This window comes from Pundamilia nyererei, unplaced genomic scaffold (genome assembly GCF_000239375.1).
Source record: "Pundamilia nyererei isolate P.nyererei 1_Seehausen unplaced genomic scaffold, PunNye1.0 scaffold00025, whole genome shotgun sequence".
Taxonomy (NCBI): Eukaryota; Metazoa; Chordata; class Actinopteri; order Cichliformes; family Cichlidae; genus Pundamilia; species Pundamilia nyererei.
The window spans coordinates 280,604-300,834 of NW_005187426.1; the positions used below are offsets into that span (position 1 = coordinate 280,604).

At 39.9% G+C, this 20,231-nt stretch overlaps 1 protein-coding gene across 1 annotated transcript; it reads right to left on the minus strand.

Annotated features, from left to right (window-relative positions):
- Nucleotides 1-563: 563 nt before the first annotated feature.
- On the minus strand, nucleotides 564-18,672 carry slc7a10a (solute carrier family 7 member 10a). The gene is made up of 11 exons (XM_005727525.2): nucleotides 18,437-18,672; nucleotides 13,860-14,064; nucleotides 12,150-12,301; nucleotides 5,550-5,675; nucleotides 5,210-5,363; nucleotides 4,998-5,121; nucleotides 3,926-4,029; nucleotides 3,703-3,799; nucleotides 3,456-3,605; nucleotides 2,342-2,519; nucleotides 564-2,243 (listed from the first exon to the last, which is right to left on the minus strand). The coding sequence occupies exons 1-11, from the start codon at nucleotides 18,540-18,542 to the stop codon at nucleotides 2,146-2,148; spliced, it is 1,494 nt and encodes a 497-aa protein (XP_005727582.1). The 5' UTR covers nucleotides 18,543-18,672; the 3' UTR covers nucleotides 564-2,145.
- Nucleotides 18,673-20,231: the final 1,559 nt, after the last annotated feature.

Sequence of the window (20,231 nt, forward strand, 5' to 3'; positions counted from 1 at the left end):
AACTCGTCACCAAAAGACCAGTGAGTTAATGTGATGTGTGAGCGTAATGTGCACACAAACTATCCTCATTAGATTGTGCAATGAAAACAAAACATATAATTTGCTTTTCTGTGCTTTAAATGATACAATAACCTGTAAGCTGTGGTGGATTGTACCTGGATGAGCTACTACGTCACTCGCATTCTGGTTTTTCATAGTAAAATGTACTATAGTAAACTGTTGTTGGCATCAAACTACTCAAAGTGCAACCACCAACGTACTACTGGTACATAGTTTATTTTGCACAGTAGTTACCTTTGGCTGATCTTACTTCAAACTGTGAGGTGCAGAGCCACTGCAGGTGGGCCATGAACAACCAGAGGAAAAACAAAACCATTAAAATATGTTAAGAAAAAAAAAATTGCGGAAACTTGCTAAAACCTATTATAGCAGCTGCCAAGCTTCCGAAGTGGGTCATGCCAGAAAAAGCTTGAAAACCAACGACTTACTTAATTAGCACAGAAATCCCCATTTTTGACCTGATGGTGCTAAAAAGGGTCCCACAGAGGAGACGACACACCGAGTTTCTTCGAAGTCGCTATATTTAATGATCAATTACATTGTTATTAATTTACAACTTCAGTCTTTTACAAAACAAAGGTACACCCATTATACAGTATACAAATGTACCACAACATGTTTGAGGAATGTCATCTTTGTAGAAGCCCCTGGTGCGTTTTTAAAAGTTTATTTTTGTCACACAGTATTTACAGCTCTCAGAGCTAAAAGCACCGGGACATGGCAGGACAGACACGAGTCTCTTTTCATGGAGTTCCCAGCAGCTACGGGCTGAGAAAGGGACTGCATGTTCAATAAAGTTCAAAGCTGCTGGTTTACTTTTCATTTTAAAAGGCCAAAGGCCCCAACCTTCATTTGTTTGTTATATGTACAACATAAAAGAGATATTAAGAGAATACTCAAATACGATAAGGTAGCAACAACAACAACAATATCTCCTGGACCACAGTGAATGCAAAATTACTGAGGTTGCAAGTTTGACCAGGTCTGGGCCATAATACATCAACAATGTTGACTAATACAGGAAGTCCAAGAGGTCATGGGATACAAACAGGATGTTAATCCAACTCTGTGATGTCAGCAGTGTCATGTTAAGTCAGCTGATCAGTGGATAAGCGATATTGAGTTAACGGTCATTGTAGTGGCTTTTGGGGAAGTGAGAGCTCAAGTAAACATCCACTGCCAGCCGTCTGTCAATCATTACAGATTCTGTTAGAGTTATGCAACAACACATTAGTGCTCAAATACTGTATCACAACAGGTCAAGAATGTAATAACTGTTTTGGCTGGTCGAGCACCTTGAGAGGTTTCACAGTGGGAACCCAGAGATGAAATCACTGCTGAAGCAACAAAATCCTGCAAGAACCAGTCATGGTCTTGCCCGTCTTTTAAAAAATAACTGGGAGAGATGAGTGTCTCTAATAAAAAGATTAAGGCAGCAACAGCATCTCTCATGAGGGAAAAGTGATATAATCATAATTCTTTTTAAAAAGTCGGTGGAAAGAAAATAGAACAGCCAGATTCTGTAGCCAGGCAGAGATATAGACAGAACAAATTACTCATCCACAACAGATCAACAGTGAGCATCATGTGAGTAATTAGTAAAGCAAAGTGCAAAGTAGCAGCAGTTATAGAGAAGTATTGCTAAGTGCAGAAACTGCTTGCATATTTATCTTATTCCATATAAGACATTACACACTCCAAATACCCGCACAACCAACACACTATACACACGTCTATATTTCATAAGGCACATTAGCATGCTGGAAGCATCCTGGAAGTGAAGCAGAAAAAAACTTGGAACAGAATGGAGATTCTTTGAGTAAGAAGGGAAAGGATAAGGATCTGTATGAAAAATAAAACTTTGCATGCTGGTGATGACAATGGATGGACAGCAAAACCAAAAAGTTAAAAACACATGCACTGGGTAAAATGGGCTCCATGCCAGCCCAATCCAGTCCACACCTGTGCAAAAATATATGACACTTTCTCTTCGTGCTTCACTGACCAAACAAGAACACGTTTAAGACGAAAACGGGAAGTATTGACGTTGATGCAAAAGGGGAAGTCCTGGTTTGACTTCACTCCTCAGTCAGTAGCTTTGGCAGTGAGGGGCTCAGTTTCTGAGGGGTCATCCTGAGGAAACACCACATAACACACCTTCTGGCCCTTGTACGTGAGTTTTTCTGCAATACAAAAGACATCATAAGCAGTCAGACTCAGATGGAATTACTGCTGACATAAATAGTTAATATGTTCTGTACGCTGGCAAAAACCAACTCACCAACTAATCTATAGAGCCATTTGGGTTTCTCCTTCCACTGCACACCCACAAAGTATACAGGGACTCCAGTCAACATGATAACCATACCCAGGCCACAAACCACTGGTTCAGAGTACAGGCTGAAGCCCAGCAGCACAGCCCAGAAGATCAGGTAGCTGATCGGGATCAACAGGTTCACCTACACAGAACAAAAACACATTTGTACAAAAACCCTTGCCACTATAAATATGTTGATTTATCTGCAATGAACATAATTATCTTTTTCCTTACCTTTTTTTTCTTTTTACATTTGTAAACCCATACCGTCTCTAAATGTAGCATCCAAATATATAAACATGTACATATATTTGTCTGGGATATTATCAAAAACTAATTTTTGACATTTAATTTAATGCTTTAATGTATTGCAATGTAATACTTATTTGTTTGTTTTTACTTTTTATTTTAATTTTCAGCTTTTATTTGACAATAAAAGTAAAAACAGAGAGCGATTGGAGGGAATGGCATACAGGAGAATGAACGTAAACAGAAAACAGGAAATAGTGGATGTTATTTGTGCACTAACTAATGTCATGTAACTGCCATTTGTGACACCAGGGGGCGCCAAAACAATATGCATGCTAACTCATTGTTTAATGACAGAATCTAGTGGTACACAAATCAGACTGCTGGGAGCTCTCAGTTTCCTTTGCTAAATGCACAGATTACTGTGACACATTCATTGCAGACTACTTTATATACTACTATATGAAAATTAGCGTGTATGTCTACATCACCAGTCTGTACATTACACTGTCTTCTTTGTTTTAAATGCATTAAAAATGACACACTGTTCAGAGCCTTTGAATAAACGTTTTTAAAAATTATTGATTTGATGTAATGGGAAGCTTAATTTTATAATTAATTGCCTTCGTTTAAAAAAATCTAATTATTATAATTGAATTCAAAATTAAATACTTTTATTTGAATCTGTCAGCTTTTTAAGCTTATTTCAAATTTCTATTTTTTTCTTTCTGCCTTACATAATTTTCATATTTAAATTTTTTTTAATTCCTCACTATAATCTGCTTTTATTGTGGTTAAGTTATACCTCCAGATAAAACAAGTGCCATACCTTTATAGGTCTAGCCAGGTTGGGCCTTTTCTTGCGGAGGTAGAGAAGGCCGGCAATGGTTACCCCATAGGACAAATAGTTGATAAAGGACACATAGTTGATCAGGTTGTGTGTCTCCCCAATACACAGGATGACAACTGTGGCAAAGCACTGTAGGACAGAACAGGTTCAAACAAGAGAAAATTAAAGCACTGAATCTTTGTTTTGAAGCTACACAGCTGGATAAACCTGTTAGAGTGAAACGTACACAGAGCAGCAGGGCAGGAATTGGTGTGCAGTTTTTTAGGTGGATCATTGCCAGCAGATAAGGAAGGTGACCCTCTCTGGCGCCAGAGAAACACAATCTACCGAGAGACATATTTACACATGTTATACACGTTAATTTGTGGAAACAGCGGGCATCAGTAAAAATAAGTAAAAATTAGGGTTTGGTGTGTTGTATAATGCAAGGCAAAGCGTTTGTGCTGTACCTGGAGGAGGTAAACAAATATCCATTAATTCCTCCAAAGGTGGACAAAGCTACAGAGATTGGCATCACCCAGGAAAACATTCCCAGCAGTTTCTCCCCAAATGTCTGAAAAAACACAAAACGTGATTGTCCAGATGACCGACCTGTTGACTAAATTAATTATTTATTAATTCATCAGTCCCCTCGATTAATGCACTAATTGATTGATTCACTGAAAGATTAAATAGCCTTTTTAACAGCCTGCCTGCATACCACTATAAGACTATGGTTATATATGCATGTAGGTACGATGTAGGTACGAGATATAATTTTTTAAAGTATATTTTCAATGTTTTTCAGGAGTGAACTCAAGGTCTCGATCCTTGGTATGTCATTGAAATGCAATGACTTGTAATAACAACCGATGAAAAAACAACAACTTTCAGTTGCTCCCTCTCTACAAGGGGCTCCACAACAGGTGGCTCCACATGTTTGATTTGGCAGACGTTTATGCTGGATGCAATTCCTGATGCAATCCCAAAGGGGATTAATGTCTCAGGCTGGAATCAAACCAGCAACCTGCTACTTGCCAAACTAAAATAACCATTAATGATGCAAAATAAAACTGTGTGCGTAAGCAGTGACTGAAGTGACCGCTGCTCGACATGTGACAGGATTGCAAATACACAACTGGAGCCTGGAATGTCTGTTGACTTTAGCAGTATATGAGCTGAAACAGGTTTGAATATACAGCCTGAATTCCAAAAATGAGGCCACTGTGTGCACTGTAAACAAAAGTAGTTTTATGATTTGCAAATCTAATAAAACAACATTTTCACAGTAGAACATAGAAAACGACTCAAATGTTCAAACTGAGAAAATGTCCCATTTTAAGAAAAATACTGGCTCATTTTTAGTTTGTTGGGAGCCACCCGTCCTAAAACCCGTTGCTATGTTTTCTATGTGCTGCTTTGAATAAAATATGGATTCATGAGTTCAGTTATTGCATTCTGTTTTACATTTTCCACAGTGTCTCAGCTTTTTCAGAACTGGGTTTGTAAAATATCCAGTCATGGCGCTGGAGAGCTGCTCACCACTGCCACAGCATTAGAGCTGAGGAGCTCCTCTGGGGTCATGGAGGAGAAGTAGGCAATGTTGGTCATAGTGTAGACGAGGGTCACCAGTGGGATGGAAATGTAGATGGCACGGGGCAGGTTCCTGATGACAGGAAAAATAATAATGATATGGGGCAGAACTTAAGAAAAACTTGTGGTGTGTCTGCTAGCTTTGCTTATGCATATCGTACTTGCGCGGCTCTACGACCTCCTCTGTGACGTAGTTGAGGAAATTCCAGCCGCTGTAGGCAAAGGAGGCCTGGAGGAAGGCCAGCGCTATCTGTCCCACTGAGGGGTCCTGACTGAATTCAAAGGCCGCACTGGGCTGCAGGGCATCGTAATGACCTGGATGAAAGATGAGAAATATAGAACGGGCAAATAAAAACCGTAAAATAATTGTTGGTTCATCACTAATCATTTTAATACAATAAAACCAGAGAGCAGATGAAACATGTCCAAAGCACAGAAATTACTGTTACCAATTACTGAAAAACATTTTTTATGCATGTGTGCACATGTCTGTGTGTTTACCTCTACAAATTTGGACAAGTCCTACTATTATAATGAGAACTAGCGCGAGAAGTTTTCCTATAGTGAAAATGTCCTGGATCCTTGTCGCCCAACGCACACTGGAGCAGTTCACCCAGGTCAGGAATACTGCACATATACACACAAACACACACAGCAGAAAAATCATTAAAGTTTTATGTAAAAAAAGTTAAAGGTTTATTCACAGGTATGTGTGTATTTCATGCAAAGCATCACGTCAACAACACATTTAAAGTGTTTTTCAGGATGAACAAAGTTAATCCTTTCATGCAAGCACTGGATTCTTGATTGACCTCAATGCAGTGGGTCCCTTTAAGCGTTAAGCGCATAGACCTCATATATTATATTCCTCATGAGCTAGGTGTGAAAAGAGACTGTAAATAAAGGATGGATATAGATCCCCATAGCTAGGAAAATGAAGATGTGAGTGTCTTAAAATTGTAGAATGCCTCAGAGCCCAAACTCTTCTGCAGTGATGTAAAGTTGCATGGGCATTGACTGGTGATCTGATGGTTATTCATAACTTCTAACATATTGTGTATTCAGTGTATGCTCACCGTACTTTTAAAAGATTTGTGCTTGTGATTATGCCCATACTCAGTACACAATACAAACGTGTTAGGGATGATTGAGAGTCGTTTTTTACTTGAAATGGTGCATGCATTGTAACTGCATGTGCCACTTTCAATACACTACAGCACAGGTGTCGAACTCCAGGCCTCGAGGGCCGGTGTCATGCAGGTTTTAGATGTGTCCTTGATCCAACACAGCTGATTTAAATGGCTAAATGACCTCCTCAACATGTCTCCAGAAGCCTGGTAATGAACTAGTGATTTGATTCAGGTGTGTTGACCCAGAGTGATATCTAAAACGCACAGGACACCGGCCCTCGAGGCCTGCAGTTCGACACCCCTGCACACTATTTGCAAATTACTCTCTCTCAATCCCTACTTTCTATTTCCTGCTTGTGTAAACTGCACATGTGTGGCCCTGCTCTCCTCTAGGCTGCTGACCTTGACATTATCACTAAGTTTTGAGGGTATTTTTGTGAAAGCCAACATAGTATCGAATGGCCCAATTCCAAGAGAGCCAAATCAGCCAAGCACAAATGTCTCTCAGTTGCACTTACAAGCAAAAGAAAGAAAACGGAGACCTACAAATACGTCAAACAATACTGCGTATTGTTCCTCTAAACTCCTAGGCTACTCAGGGACTAGGTATTTTCTGTCTTCTTTTTTGTGCTGTTCTGAAAGCACTTCAAGTGCTCTACTGAGAAGAAAGGCGCTATGTAAGTACCAGTCCATTTGTCCTGCGGGTGCAGATCAGATGCACGAGCTACACCTGCACAGTGTGCTCATTCTTTTACTCTGGCATCCTCGTCTTCCAGGCTCTTTCCTTCATTCTTCCAAATACTCTTTAGATTTGTTTTGCTCTCCGAATCCAATCCCACCTCTCCTTACATACTTAACACTACTGGCTCAACAAATTCATTATCTTCCAAATGACAAAGATCCTTGTTTAATTAAATCCCCATTTTCTTAGGTACTTCTTGTGTTGTCTCTAATTTCATGTCACACTCTTTGAGCCAGGCTATAACATGCTTATGACTTCCAAACATTTCTGATACTTTAAAGTCGTTTGCCCAGAGCTATGCACAACATAATAGTGACATCCAAATAAATCACATAAAAATATTCGTGATGGGTTTATTGGGTGGAAATCAGTGATAACTTTACAAGCAGGATGAGAGTTGTCAGGCAGGAAAAGCTTCCCAGCCAGGGTATGTCCACTTTTTTGTCAACTCCAGTTATCTTCACAGCGTCTCTATAGTCCACTTATCTGTTGCTTGTGTTTCACATGCCCTCAGAATTGCAGGTGTCTTAAAATGAGAACATGGAGATTAGGAAACGGTTGAGCCCTCGGGGTGTATTAAAGGAAGATAATCTAGTTATTCATTCATTTCATTCTTTTTTTTTTTGCATCTATTCTTTTTTTGGCTCATATTTCACCTTCTCTCTTCTTACACTTCTTTCCTTCTCTCTTTTACCCACTAACACCCACTCTAGTGACCTAGCAGTGACCATGTCATCCATCACTAGGGCTAGAGTTTTCCTCCCACCACAGAAATCTGAACAAACTGCTTCCGCTGGCAGAGGCACAGACGTATATACACACACGTGTGAATTTTTGGCAAGAGGTTTTGGAGGCACCGGGCAGAGCTTTCTCTCCCCTACAACACTGCTGTGTTTTATAGTCAATTACCCTTGGAGTGTTACATGAATTTCCGTTTCTGTGTTCCTGCATGAACCCCCACTACGACCTCCCCCAACTTTCCTCTATTCTAACCCTGACAGGAAGGAGGTGCCAGTGGCTTTGAATGTGACAGTGCAGGTAAATCTGTGTCCTGCTGTCACTGCTTCTATTGAAGGCTGCCTCAGCTCTAGAATACTAACTAATTACCACTTTAAGTCTTAATGGATTCTGACCCCAACTCACTGCAGATTTATCAGCAGGCTTTAACCTCAGGAACGCCTCCTCCTGGTCCAGGATCTGGACTCAGGAGTCACCACACTGGCAAAAACTCCCCAGTCCTGTCTATACATCACAAAATATCTGATAACAAAATCTTCAACGAGGAGACCTATGAGATCTAAAAAAGGATGCTGAAAGTTACAGATAGAGAGGAAAGAATGTAATTACATATGTTATATGGAGGAGATTAAATGGGCTTTGAGGAAAAATTCTAAATGAATAATGAATAGGGGTAAAACAATTCTGTAACCAAGAACAAAATGACTATGCAAGCATCCACAATACCGTACCCCAATTCTTGTGCCATGGTACACTTGTGGAACTGTTGGCTTCATAGTTTTTCTAGCTATAAAACATTTGTGATTTTGTTTTCAGCTGTAGAATTAGCAACATAATAAAATTAAATCCAAAATTCCTCTAAGGCCATTACAGAGCTCTGTGTAAACATGACATTCTTCTTGGCGTTTGATGCCTACTATACACTGGAAGAATCATGTCATTTGTCCAACGTGTGACAGTTTTTCCATCCCCTACAACGATAGTGGCATTTTGTTCTTCTGAGCCACTCTGGTTTGTTCTGTCTTTAGGGCAGCCGCTAGTCTGATGATTCACCATGAGCCCTCAATCGAATTTTAAATGAGTTTTGTGCAGCATTCAATAAAACATCCAGTGTGTTCAAGGATTCAGAGGAAGCCTGAACTAAACTCGCTCAGCCACACTAAAATAGAATTTGTGCATGACGTTTTTATTCTGAGCTAACATACTTGTGTGCTTTCTTAATTTGTGTCTACGTTATGCTCATAGTTGTTCTGACTCTATGGGGGGCTCCATTTTCCAAATAATGAGAAAGAATTAATACACAGTTGATACACGAACGTTTAGAGCAGTAGTTCAGATTGTAGTACACATAGTAAAATAAATAGAAATGGTATTTCCACTTTTACTGAAAACAATTTTACAGTCTTCTTTTTTGAAATAAATTGAAGTCAATGATCCGAACCAGTGATGGAGACATAACGTGAAACTTCTCCCTACTGTACCAACACAATAATGGACTAACACAGACTTCTTGCTGGAATGTATTCTCTTGGCCTTTGAAATACAAACATCACATTTATAGTGACTGTTTTGTGGGATTGAGTATAAAATTAATGATGATGGCTCCATAAGACAAGTTACAGTGTTTTACAATTTAAAGAAATATTTAAAGAATACGGGGCGAATGTGGCTCAAGAGTTGGGCGTTCGTCTTGTAATCGGAAGGTTGCCGGTTCGAGCCCCGGCTCTGACAGTCTCGGTCGTTGTGTCCTTGGGCAAGACACTTCACCCGTTGCCTACTGGTGATGGTCAGAGGGTCCGGTGGCGCCAGTGTCCGGTAGCCTCCCCTCTGTCAGTGCGCCCCGGGGCGGCTGTGGCTACACTGTAGCTTGCCATTACCAGTGTGCGAATGGGTGGATGATTGTGTATAGTGTAAAGCGCTTTGGGGTCCTTAGGATCAAGTAAAGCGCTATGCAAATACTGACCATAAAGAATATAAAACAGTGTTGACTGCTGGAAAATGAATTTTTCTTTCTTTTTAGTGAAACTGATCAGCAGATGACAAACTAAACTGCAGGATAAATGAGCGTGCATGGCTGTGCTGCTGTGGGCTGTCGAGTGTGCCTATTCTTAGAAGAACACAGCCAGCTTACAACTGGACCTGTCTGGTTTTCACCAACACACGCACGCCTGGGTCACCCTGTGACTCTTGAGCAGTATGCTCAGCAGGAGAGGAAGGAGGGGGGAAACATAACTAGGCTGACTCGCATTCATAAACCCTCAACTAAGAAAAGTTCAGTGAACTTAAGAGCACCCTCACGAAGACTCAGCACAGCAAGAAAATATAACACATTAATTCTGGTGCTGGAAAGTGATGAAATATTTACTTTATCCTTCACAGGTAACTTGAACTTTTTCTTTTCTTATCCCTTCCTATCGACTACCTGTGTTGCCAATTGCCTGATATGATGCTGCTCATTTACATGCACCTGTCTTTGGTTTTTAAGGTGGATGGAACTACAATGAAAGGGCTTCAACTGTACATAGATGATTCCTTTAGGGTTCAGAATAACATGTTTTCCATCTGTCATCAGACGTCTGACACTTTCTCTCCTCACAGACTGATTGAGTTTCATAAGATATGAAGCTTGCATAACTGCTGATCACAGACGGGTGACTACAATCTTTCTGTGACTTTAAGTCTCAAGTGTGATGCCATAGACCAGATTGGAGGACAGGGGTCGAACCAGTTAGCCAATAGAAACATCAAACATCTGACTCGAATGTCTGGCTGGCCAATGGGGACTTCCATCATTATTGATGTGAAAGGTATTCTGCGCTTTTCCTATTTCCATGGTGCCCTGTGACAGTAACAATGCACAATAGTGTAGACACACCCTCTCATTAGCAGCGTCCACAAAGACTGGCACCATTATGTATTCTGACACTGATACTGAGACACACACACAAACACACACAAACACACACACACACACACACACACACACACAAACTCATACCACACTCTAGAATACAACACAAAAACCCACTCGCACAGTGTCCCTTGCCCAAAGTAGGCAGCAGTTGTAGGATTCTGTTGCCATAAATAGTAGAGGGTACTCAGCAAATGCTAAGCCTGACGTGCGCACACACCCACATACGAAGCCAACCATCCCACTCCCCGTCTATCCTGTTTCCCCTTCTCCATCCGGTTCTGACAGGACCAAACTGGCTGGTTTGTGGATCGGATACATGCAAGGTCTGCTTGGGCCACTGGCTATTTAAATACAGATACCCCAACTGATCAGATTAGAGGCTGGAGATAGAGCATAACATTTCTTGTGGAATTATCAAATGACAATGACAGCCCTGAGCACACTGAAGTGTCACAGAATCACATTTCTTTAAGCCACCGCAGGAAATGGATTTGATTTGGTTTGATTAGTCTGGTTTACTTTGGTAAATGCCCAAACTTGCCTAAGATGGAAGAACCTTTTTCCTTGTTATTATTTGTCTTCCAAACAGTCATTTATAGGAACATCGTATATAGGAGCAACAGTATTTTGGAAATATATGTACAAGTGCAAGTTAAAATAGATATTTTTCTTTAAGATCAGTTGCTTTTTATGTTGCTTTGGAAGCTTGGTCTGATGTTTACCTCACTGGGAGTCACTCTGGCTCATTCAGTCAGATGACTTGCATGTTGAAGACAACAGCAGGTCTGAAGTGTGATACTGTGAACTAGTTTGTCATGATGACACAGGCATAGGCCACACACATGCAGTCACGCAGAAGAGCAACAAATCTGTCAACCACTCATCTGTTTATTCCATGCCACCTGAAAAATCTGGCCAGCAACCAATCAGCTTGCCACTATGGAAATGCTAAGGAAAGCATTTATCCATTATTAATCATTAATCATAAATGGACAGTCAAAATTCAGGCTTATCAGAGTTGAAGTAAACTCAGAAAATGTTGCGTTCCTGAGGTGGAATGTTAAGCACTCCCATGGTGTATTGCAAGCTGTATGAATGTCAAAGCTATTTTGCTCTCAAAAACCTGAGGGCAACAACTGTATTCTTAAATACATAATTAGCAATTTTACAGCAAGTTGTGGCCTGCTGCTGTAGAACAAGATGACTGACTGTATTTCAGAAGCAAAACAGGAAAGAAATACTGCCAAGGTCTTGCATTTGAAATGCTGACCTGAAGAATTCCTCTGTGGCAGAGTGTGTGACTTTATATTTAATAAAAAGCAAAGAATGTCTCCTTATCTTGTTCTTGAAAAAAAAAAAGATCTTTTACTGCACTGGATGTTTCAGTTTGTTTGGAATCAAGAACCATGTGCTTAGCATTAGCAACAATGTTTACCCTGGCAGGACAGTTCTAAAAACTGTTCAGTGGAAAATCAAAGAGAGATAAGACGTAAAGGACAACACTAAACTAGAATAAACATTTACTTAAACTATCATGGAATAGATAAATAGAGTTTCTAAGGCTGCTGGTGACTCACAGACACAAATTGTTGCGAGAAGTTTGGTGGCGATGAACGGAGGAAAACAGTGCTGAAAGGCCGGCTGCAAGACGTAATTGGAGAAGGTGAGCGCAATGACGGCCAACGTGGTTGGGTACATGATGAGGACAGCGCTCCATAACAACAGGAATCTAAAGGATGAAGAGACAGAACGGGATTTCAATTTAGAATAAAGTTCAGTGTAATAACTTGAGACTAAGTGGAGAGGGGGGGGGGCAGTCACATGTGGGCAGTTATTTTGACAAGGAAGGGACTTTCACTGCTCTTATAACATTATTCCATATTCAATAAACTGTATAAAAAATAGACATAGCTGCCATGATGTCATATTGGTGACGCTTTTTAAACAACTTGAGCTGAGCATTTGCACCCAACTCACTGGTGAACAGCTGGTGATTGATTTGTTACCCAGTGATGGTACCCTGGATAATCCTCCTTGCTGACTGTAAAAAAAAACATTAAAAAAATAACTTATTGTTTAATTATGACCTGAAACCAGAAACTAGACCCAGAAAGTGATCAGGAAACGGTTTACTCTGGCACAGAACAAGACAGTTGAAGACCATTAAGTCTTTCTGCAACCACAGAGGTTGCAAAAAGGTTGGTGGTTTCACTTTTCAGACCTGGATGTTAGGTCAGTCTTTTATACTGTCTTTGATTCCATCCCAGCTTTACAGTCACACCTAAACTTAAACCTGTCAGCAAAACAACATCACTGTAGAAGTTGGGTCTTTACTTAACCTCCTACGAGCTGGCCCCACATATGTGGACATCACATTTTAGGTTGTCTAGACCACAACACTAAATTTTGCTCTAGCACATTAGCAGGAGCTTCAGCGTTCCATCTGTAGCTGCAGAGGATGTGCTCAGGCAAACACTCAGTGTTTGACACTCGTTTTTTGACAGCATTTAAAGCAGATTTTACAACCACTGTTGTAACTTAGAAAAAAAGGATGTACTTGCATGCATAAAGCACTTACTAAATGCAAGCCATACTTGGTTATCATCAAGGAAGCATTGACCTGATGATTTTATTAAATTAAAAACGTCAGGGGACCAAAGCCATTAAGCACATACTTTGGACATGTAAGGCTTTGGGGGAGTTTTTTTCAAACTCAAGTAACTCCAGAATTTTACTATTGGTGCGTTGGAAGTTGAAAACATAATGAAAACTTTAATTCCACCTCCAGACCTCCAGAGTGAGTGCTTTTTGTTGCTTGTTCCCTTCTTTTTCTTTCTGTGTTGGTATTCAACTGTAATTCAAAAACTCCTACACTAGTTCTTACTTTCTGCTGTTTTTAACATTTTTGAGTCGTTTGCTGCTGCTCCTGTGTTTAATCCTTTGTGGTACTTGCTTCATTCATAGTTGCAAAATAACCGAACAGAGAAAGTCAGACTGAACTACTTTCACAGAAATGCTTCTGAAGGCTGGCACAGTATATAACAAGTTTGACCTTCTCAGACTTAGAATGGCGCTCTATGATCAGCTGACACACCACATGACCTCTGAAAGTCATAAGACGCTCACAGATGATTGGTTCAAAGCCAACACGCCCATTGGACTGTTGCAATATAATTCATATGAGGAAAAATAATTCAGGGGGAAAGACGCAACAAGCTGCTACTGCAGTTTAGGAACATCTGTATTTTAAAAAATGCATCTAGAAAAATGACAACGACAGTACTTACCCTACTAGACCCCCAAAGATTTCTGTCACATATGAATAGTCACCTCCAGACTTTGGGATGGTGACACCCAATTCAGCGTAGCACATGGACCCAAGGGTGCAGATGCCCCCTCCACAAACCCACACGATGAGTGACAGTCCCACTGAACCCGCATGCTCCAACACTCCTTTAGGTGAGATGAAAATCCCAGAGCCAATGATGTTCCCTTAGGAGAAAATATTACAGTGATTATTTATACATAAATATTCATCAAAGACTTCTTTTTGTGTGTAACACAAGATTTGCTTTTATTGGTTTGTGCTCCCAAAGCTGTCACACTTCAATTTAAAACTCCAGACATTTAGAACAAATGGCATTTACCATTTATCTGTAGTTTGGTGATGATTTGGTCAGATGTTTATACATTCAGGTAAAAAGAAAAGTAACAGAATAAAGAACACAAAGTAGAATCAAAGCGATTCCAAAAGTCTTATTAAAACTTTGGCTTGAAGGTCACAATACTCTAACAGTAGCTCTCCAAGCTATTTTTGCTAACGTTGGACAACACACATCTGTAGTTAAAGAGAAGGAGAAAGTGAAGAGGAAAGACTAGCACAGCCAAGCCTGATGGGAAGTAAAGAAAAAACTCTTTTCTTTCTGCAGTAAGGCATGTGACTATTGCTTTCACTTAGTGATTAATGTAGCTATATATAGTAATGCTTTGACATATGACTGCATGGTATGCACAGCCTAATCTCAGTGATTTAAAGCTGCTGTTTGTACAGTGTTCTGCCACAGTGGCTACAGGCATTCTTCTATTTTTCAGCCATCCATTTTCTTAACTGTTTATCCAGTTCAGGGTTGTGTAGAGGATGGAGCCTATCCTGCACAACTCCCTGGAGGAAGCAGCACTCCTCAAAGGTAGTAGTGTCCTGCAGAAGAACAATGTACCCCACCACAATGCAGAAACTGTTTAGGGATGGCCCAAGGAACAGCCAGACCTCTAATTTCAAGATCCCACTCAGATGAAAATCTGTAGGATGAACAAAATCTGATTCATGGATCCATGGAACCAAGTGGACCCAACAGATCTGATGCTAACATTTCAGTGTTAAACATCACAGAACATGCATAAAGGTGTTCTGTCTATGCCCTGATTGTTCAGATCTTTCAGCAGAACATGAGAGACCAACACAATATCGGTAGGATATTTTAATACTGGTGATAATACAGGTGAAACCATCCATAAAGCTGCAATTTCATTTATACAAATAACTAGTATATTTAATAAGATAATAAAGTAATTTAGTCCAGGCTCATTAAAATGTGACTCATTAAAAATCAGGCTCAGCTGACTCCCTAACAAGAACAAATAGAGGTTCTCTGACAGCTTGGTTGGCTCAGGCACATACTAATAAGCAAGTTCAGACTCAGTCTGACATTTACATGCCCTCACCCCTACCAAAAAAACGACAAAACAAAAGCTAGCACACATAACAAAGTAACCAAACAGCAGCTGTCACAGCAAAACATTGTTTGTACTGTCCTTCAAGTCTTTGTCCTCTTTGGAAAAGTGTGAGAAGAATTGAGTCCTCACAATAAAATATGACCCTGTCAACTGTAAATATTTTAGAAACTATTAAAACCCAGAAGCAAACTATGGCCCCAAATGCTCCCTAATGATGCAGATCCAGCAATGAGATCTGAGGAACGCATTTTTCATTGTCTGATCTGATTGTGGAGGCCACTGTGAGATGCAGAGCTGTTACATAATGCAAGTGTTGTGTTTGTTATGTCATAAAGTTTGGCACTACAGCTGAAACTGTTAGTCACAGGCCTACTGACCCTCTCTGCATCATATCCCAGCACCATCTCTGAGAAATTTTCTCAAAATGACCTCACATTGCTCACCATTTTATACAAGCAAATACTCCAAATCTCCTGTGCAAAAGGGAAAATGAAGAATGTCTCATATTATGTGGGTTTTTTTGTAATGCTGCATGTATAATACCTCCTAACGGAGGGGAACTTGTACTACTACGATAAAGCGGTGAGCGATGATGAAGCTGGTGGCATGAAAATAGTGATTAATGTCACGACTAATAGCAAGTGAGCAATTGCAGAAAAGTATATTCAGTGTGGTTAGAGATTAATAATACAGGACATTTGATAGTTGTGGAGTATTGTCTAACTGTAAGTGTAACCAGTGGTAATCAGTAGCTACCTGAAGGCTTCCCTGCTGACAGCTTCAGCAGTCTATATTACTAGAACAAGGCATATGAAATGCAATGTGAGTAGGCTGTATCTGGTGGGTAGTAGCATGACTCAAGTTGCCTGTGTGTACTGGCTATACAGGCTTCCCTCCATCTGTGCTTGTGGCAAGAGTTCAGCATTATGCTAAGCTGATCTGAGCGTTTATTTTAATCTTAAAATATTAATGTAGAAGAAAAATGAGCAGTCAATCGTCATATTACCTGAAGAAATCCAACACCAGTTTCTTAAATGATTACAGACCTGCCACATTAACATGTAATTATGAAAATCTTTGTGTGTGTGCAGTATGTAAACGCCTTCCCAATGTGATCAGCTTAAACGCTTACCAGCAAACATCCAGGATAAGCAGGGCTGCAGAGTATGCACTGTGTCTCCATCTCTTTTCCAGCCCGGAGCACTTACAGGCTTACCACTTACAATGCATTATCTTTGTGGACCACATTTCTGTGTTTTTGATAGGTTATGACACAACACTTGTTGATCAGCACCAGTCTGTAAAGAGCCTGTGATCAAATTTCAGAGAGATGCAAAAGGCTCTCTCATTACTGATCGTGGTGGAAAGTGGAAGAGTGGTGACTCTAGATTTCCTTAGACCAAAAATCCCACACTCTCTGAAATGGGATGACAGGGATGACTGGTTATGTCTTCTTATTTGTGTGAGTGTCCTTGCCTTATATGAGCAACATGAATCCAGAAAGTGTTTCTCAGTACCAGGAGAAACTAGAGCTCTGGGAGAAAGAAACTCCAGCGGTCAGTTCCATACCCAGGTTTGAACCCAGGACACTCTTACACCCCTCTGTGATGCAGTGGTGATCTGCTGTGCTCACCTGCTAGTTTATTTTGAACTTGGCAAAGGACTTTACTTCATGCCAAATGACCACTTGAGTTGTTGCCCACCCGATGCACCACTCACTATGCAGGCAGCGGAGCTCTTTGTCTCACACACTCATTCAGCTGCACTGCCAGATACAGGAAGTCTTTCACACCAAATACATTAAATCTTTATAATACTTTAATATTACTTCAACTCTGATAACAAAATAATTTCACAAATATGGACTAAATAAAGCATTATACTGAAAGAAAAAAGTGAGTCAAACGCAAAATTTGCAGAAATAACATTAACTGCAATTACATCTCATTTCTATCAGAGCACATTAGATGTGAGCATGGCTATGAAGATGAACTGTTGAACTGAAAATATTTTTAAAAGGCAAACTATTAACTGGTTCCTTTGTAGCCTCTTGACTGTCGCAGAATTCCACCTTTCACTGAACTGCAAAAACCATTTGTCCCAGTGATAAACATTTCCCTTTTTATTTGTTGGTTAGTAATTTTTTTCCACTCATTAAGACTAATTTTTATATTTACCACAACAAATGTACAAAAATGAGGAACTGTTATTGAAGCCACTGATTGCCACTGCCAAAACCCTACCCTGCAACATGTGGTTCTGAAATACAATAAAATATTTTCGTGACAGGATTCATTGCAGATTGAATTGAACACTAGAATAGTGTAGAAGTCTATAAAAAGAGTATATGTTAAATTTACCGACCATTTCCTTATGTACACTTACTGTAAGGGATATGTAAAATGCAACATCAGATTTTGGAGGAAACTACAAACAGCACTGCAACTTCCTGGATTTTGACAGTTATCCAATTTATGCAGATGCACGTGTAAAGTAAAATTCATTGTCTGCAGTATAAGCGTATTTTATGATGTAACTGGTATGATAAGGTTACTGAAATTAACGATATTAATGCCTTGGTTTAGTCAGTAGACTATCCGAGGACAATGCTACAATGGTAACAGTAAACTCTCCCACTGAAGCACGTGGGAGATGTGCCGGTTCTGCGTGTCTGTCAAGTTCAGCTTTAGATCATCCAGCCACGTATGCACGCTCATATTCAGACCACTCAGACTGATGCAACAGTTTCCACACAAAGCTCAGAACCCTGCATTCATACATCAGAGCGTGCGTGCGTAACGGCGACTTTCCAGCTATTCATTCTTAGAGTCAGACAGTCACGAACCACGTCTAAAAGAAAAGTCACATCTTAGTCTTTATAGTGTCCGTACAGCAAATATAATACGTAGAATAAAAGAACGGACTAGAATAAAAGCTCATACGTACAGTGAGTGACTCACACTGTGTGTAATTATACTCTAACCTTGACAGAGAAAGAGTAACTGTACATCAGCCACATTATAAGCTTCGGTCACGTTTCCTCGTCAGTTTTTTCCTTGTCGCAGAATTCATCACTTCGAAACACTCTCCGTGAGTTGAGCACGTATAACAAAAGCTGTCACACACTCACCGATGATAATAGCGCAAGCGCTCAGAAGTCCAATTTCTTTTTTCAGGGTGACTCTGTCGCTATTGGAGGAGTCTTCATTCTTCTTTCTTTTCTTTTTGTCCTCCATCTCCTCCGCCTTGCAAATGGGCTTCCTGGTAGCCTCGGTCCGGTCCAGATGCTTCCGACTGAACCAAGCTCCGCTTTACGGGCTGCCCTTATAACATCCCACAGATGAAGCAGGAAATGCGCATGCGTACAATGCGATCCACCTCTCAAACCCCAACCTTGACTCAGGTAAGTGAGTGCTGGCGTAGGCAATAGGGAACCAGTCCACTTTAAATAAAATTGTTCGATGAATGTGTTTGTAGAATATTGTGGTTAGATTTGTGAATCTGGACAAGCACATACTTTACTTTTTTCTTTACATATATTTTGCTTCGAAGGGGTCAAATATTTTAGTTTCGCAATAGTTCTCCAGGCTTTCTGGAAGTCTTTAAAAAAACAAAACAAAAAGTTTTGTTGGACATTTTTTGACTAGTCTTGAGACTGAAGAAGTCGCTTGGATGAGTGAAAACGCTACGTCCAGATGAACAGAATCAACTTTTTGGGATTTCCCTACCTCGATGATTGAGCATGAATCAAAACAATGGTCCCCAAACATATGCAGTAAATGCAGTAAAAATCAACCTGGATAGAAAAGCATATAGTTGAGCACTATCTGTCATTAATGACATTCCTATATGCGATCATCTTGACAGAGAACTGAACAAAAGGCAGCCAACATCCAAGGAAGAGCTCTGGAATGTCCTTCAAGAAGCCCGGAGATCTCTTCCTGAAGATTATTGAAAGAAATGACAAGAACACTTTCACAGGGAGCTCAGGCTCTATTGAAAAATAAAAGTGATCATATCAAACATTGACCTTTAAGCTCATTAATATTCCACAAACTATTTTTTCCCAATAAATTTGTTATTATATTATTGTTAGTATGTTTATTGAAATATATAAAGAAATGGTTTAGCACTTTTGTGCTAGACTGTACTCATGAGGTGAATACTTTAAATGAAAGCCTGTCCTACTTTGGTAAAAATAGTCCAGTGCAAGCAACCTTATTAGTCCCATCAGAGTCAATTAGGTGAAATCCCTTTCCCTACAGACTATTGTAATTTGATCCTCTGCTCATTCCCTTTGTGTATAGAAAGGTCACCACATATGTAATATCACATCAGTCAGTAGGTATTAAACTTCAAAATGTCCCTGATCAAACACTAGCTATTGAGATTAGATTATTTGACATTTACCGCTAACTTACACACGTGTTGTGTACTAAAATCAGCAATTAACATTAAAAAATGTAAAGAATTTTACTGGCAAAAGTCCAAACACAGAAAAAAAATTAAGAAAGGGAACACAAAGCAGAAATCCAGAGCAAACAGAATGACAGGACACATGGAAGGCAACAAGAGGAGCTCACAATAGGCAAGAGGATATATGGAAAACAAGACACAGGCACAATGGAGCAATAGACCACAAGTGAAAAACGATGAAGACAGAGTAGACAATCAAAAAGGAGGGAAGGCAGGCAGGGGAAACAAACAAGGAAGAAAGAAATGCATCAAATCACAGAAGATACACAATGAAAAGTAATTCCAAAAAAAGAAAAGAAAATTAAAAGGCAATGCTTGTGACAGCAGAAAAATCAAAACTCAGTAACGTCACGTCATCATCTGGGTCGTGGGGTTAAGAAATCCATCTTCAGTCAGACTGTGAATTTAGCATTGGTGTAAATCACATTTTTTGGTTAGGATTTCACCCA

What these genes read in the sequence shown, in the direction of transcription:
- slc7a10a (XM_005727525.2), bottom strand. Translation starts at nt 18,542, where the DNA reads ATGGAGGACAAAAAGAAAAGAAAGAAGAATGAAGACTCCTCCAATAGC. An exon ending in CGCTTGCGCTATTATCATCG is followed by an intron (nt 14,065 to 18,436) that starts GTGAGTGTGTGA and finishes TTTTCTCCTAAG; the next exon opens with GGAACATCATTGGCTCTGGG. An exon ending in ATCTTTGGGGGTCTAGTAGG is followed by an intron (nt 12,302 to 13,859) that starts GTAAGTACTGTC and finishes TTCATCCTTTAG; the next exon opens with ATTCCTGTTGTTATGGAGCG.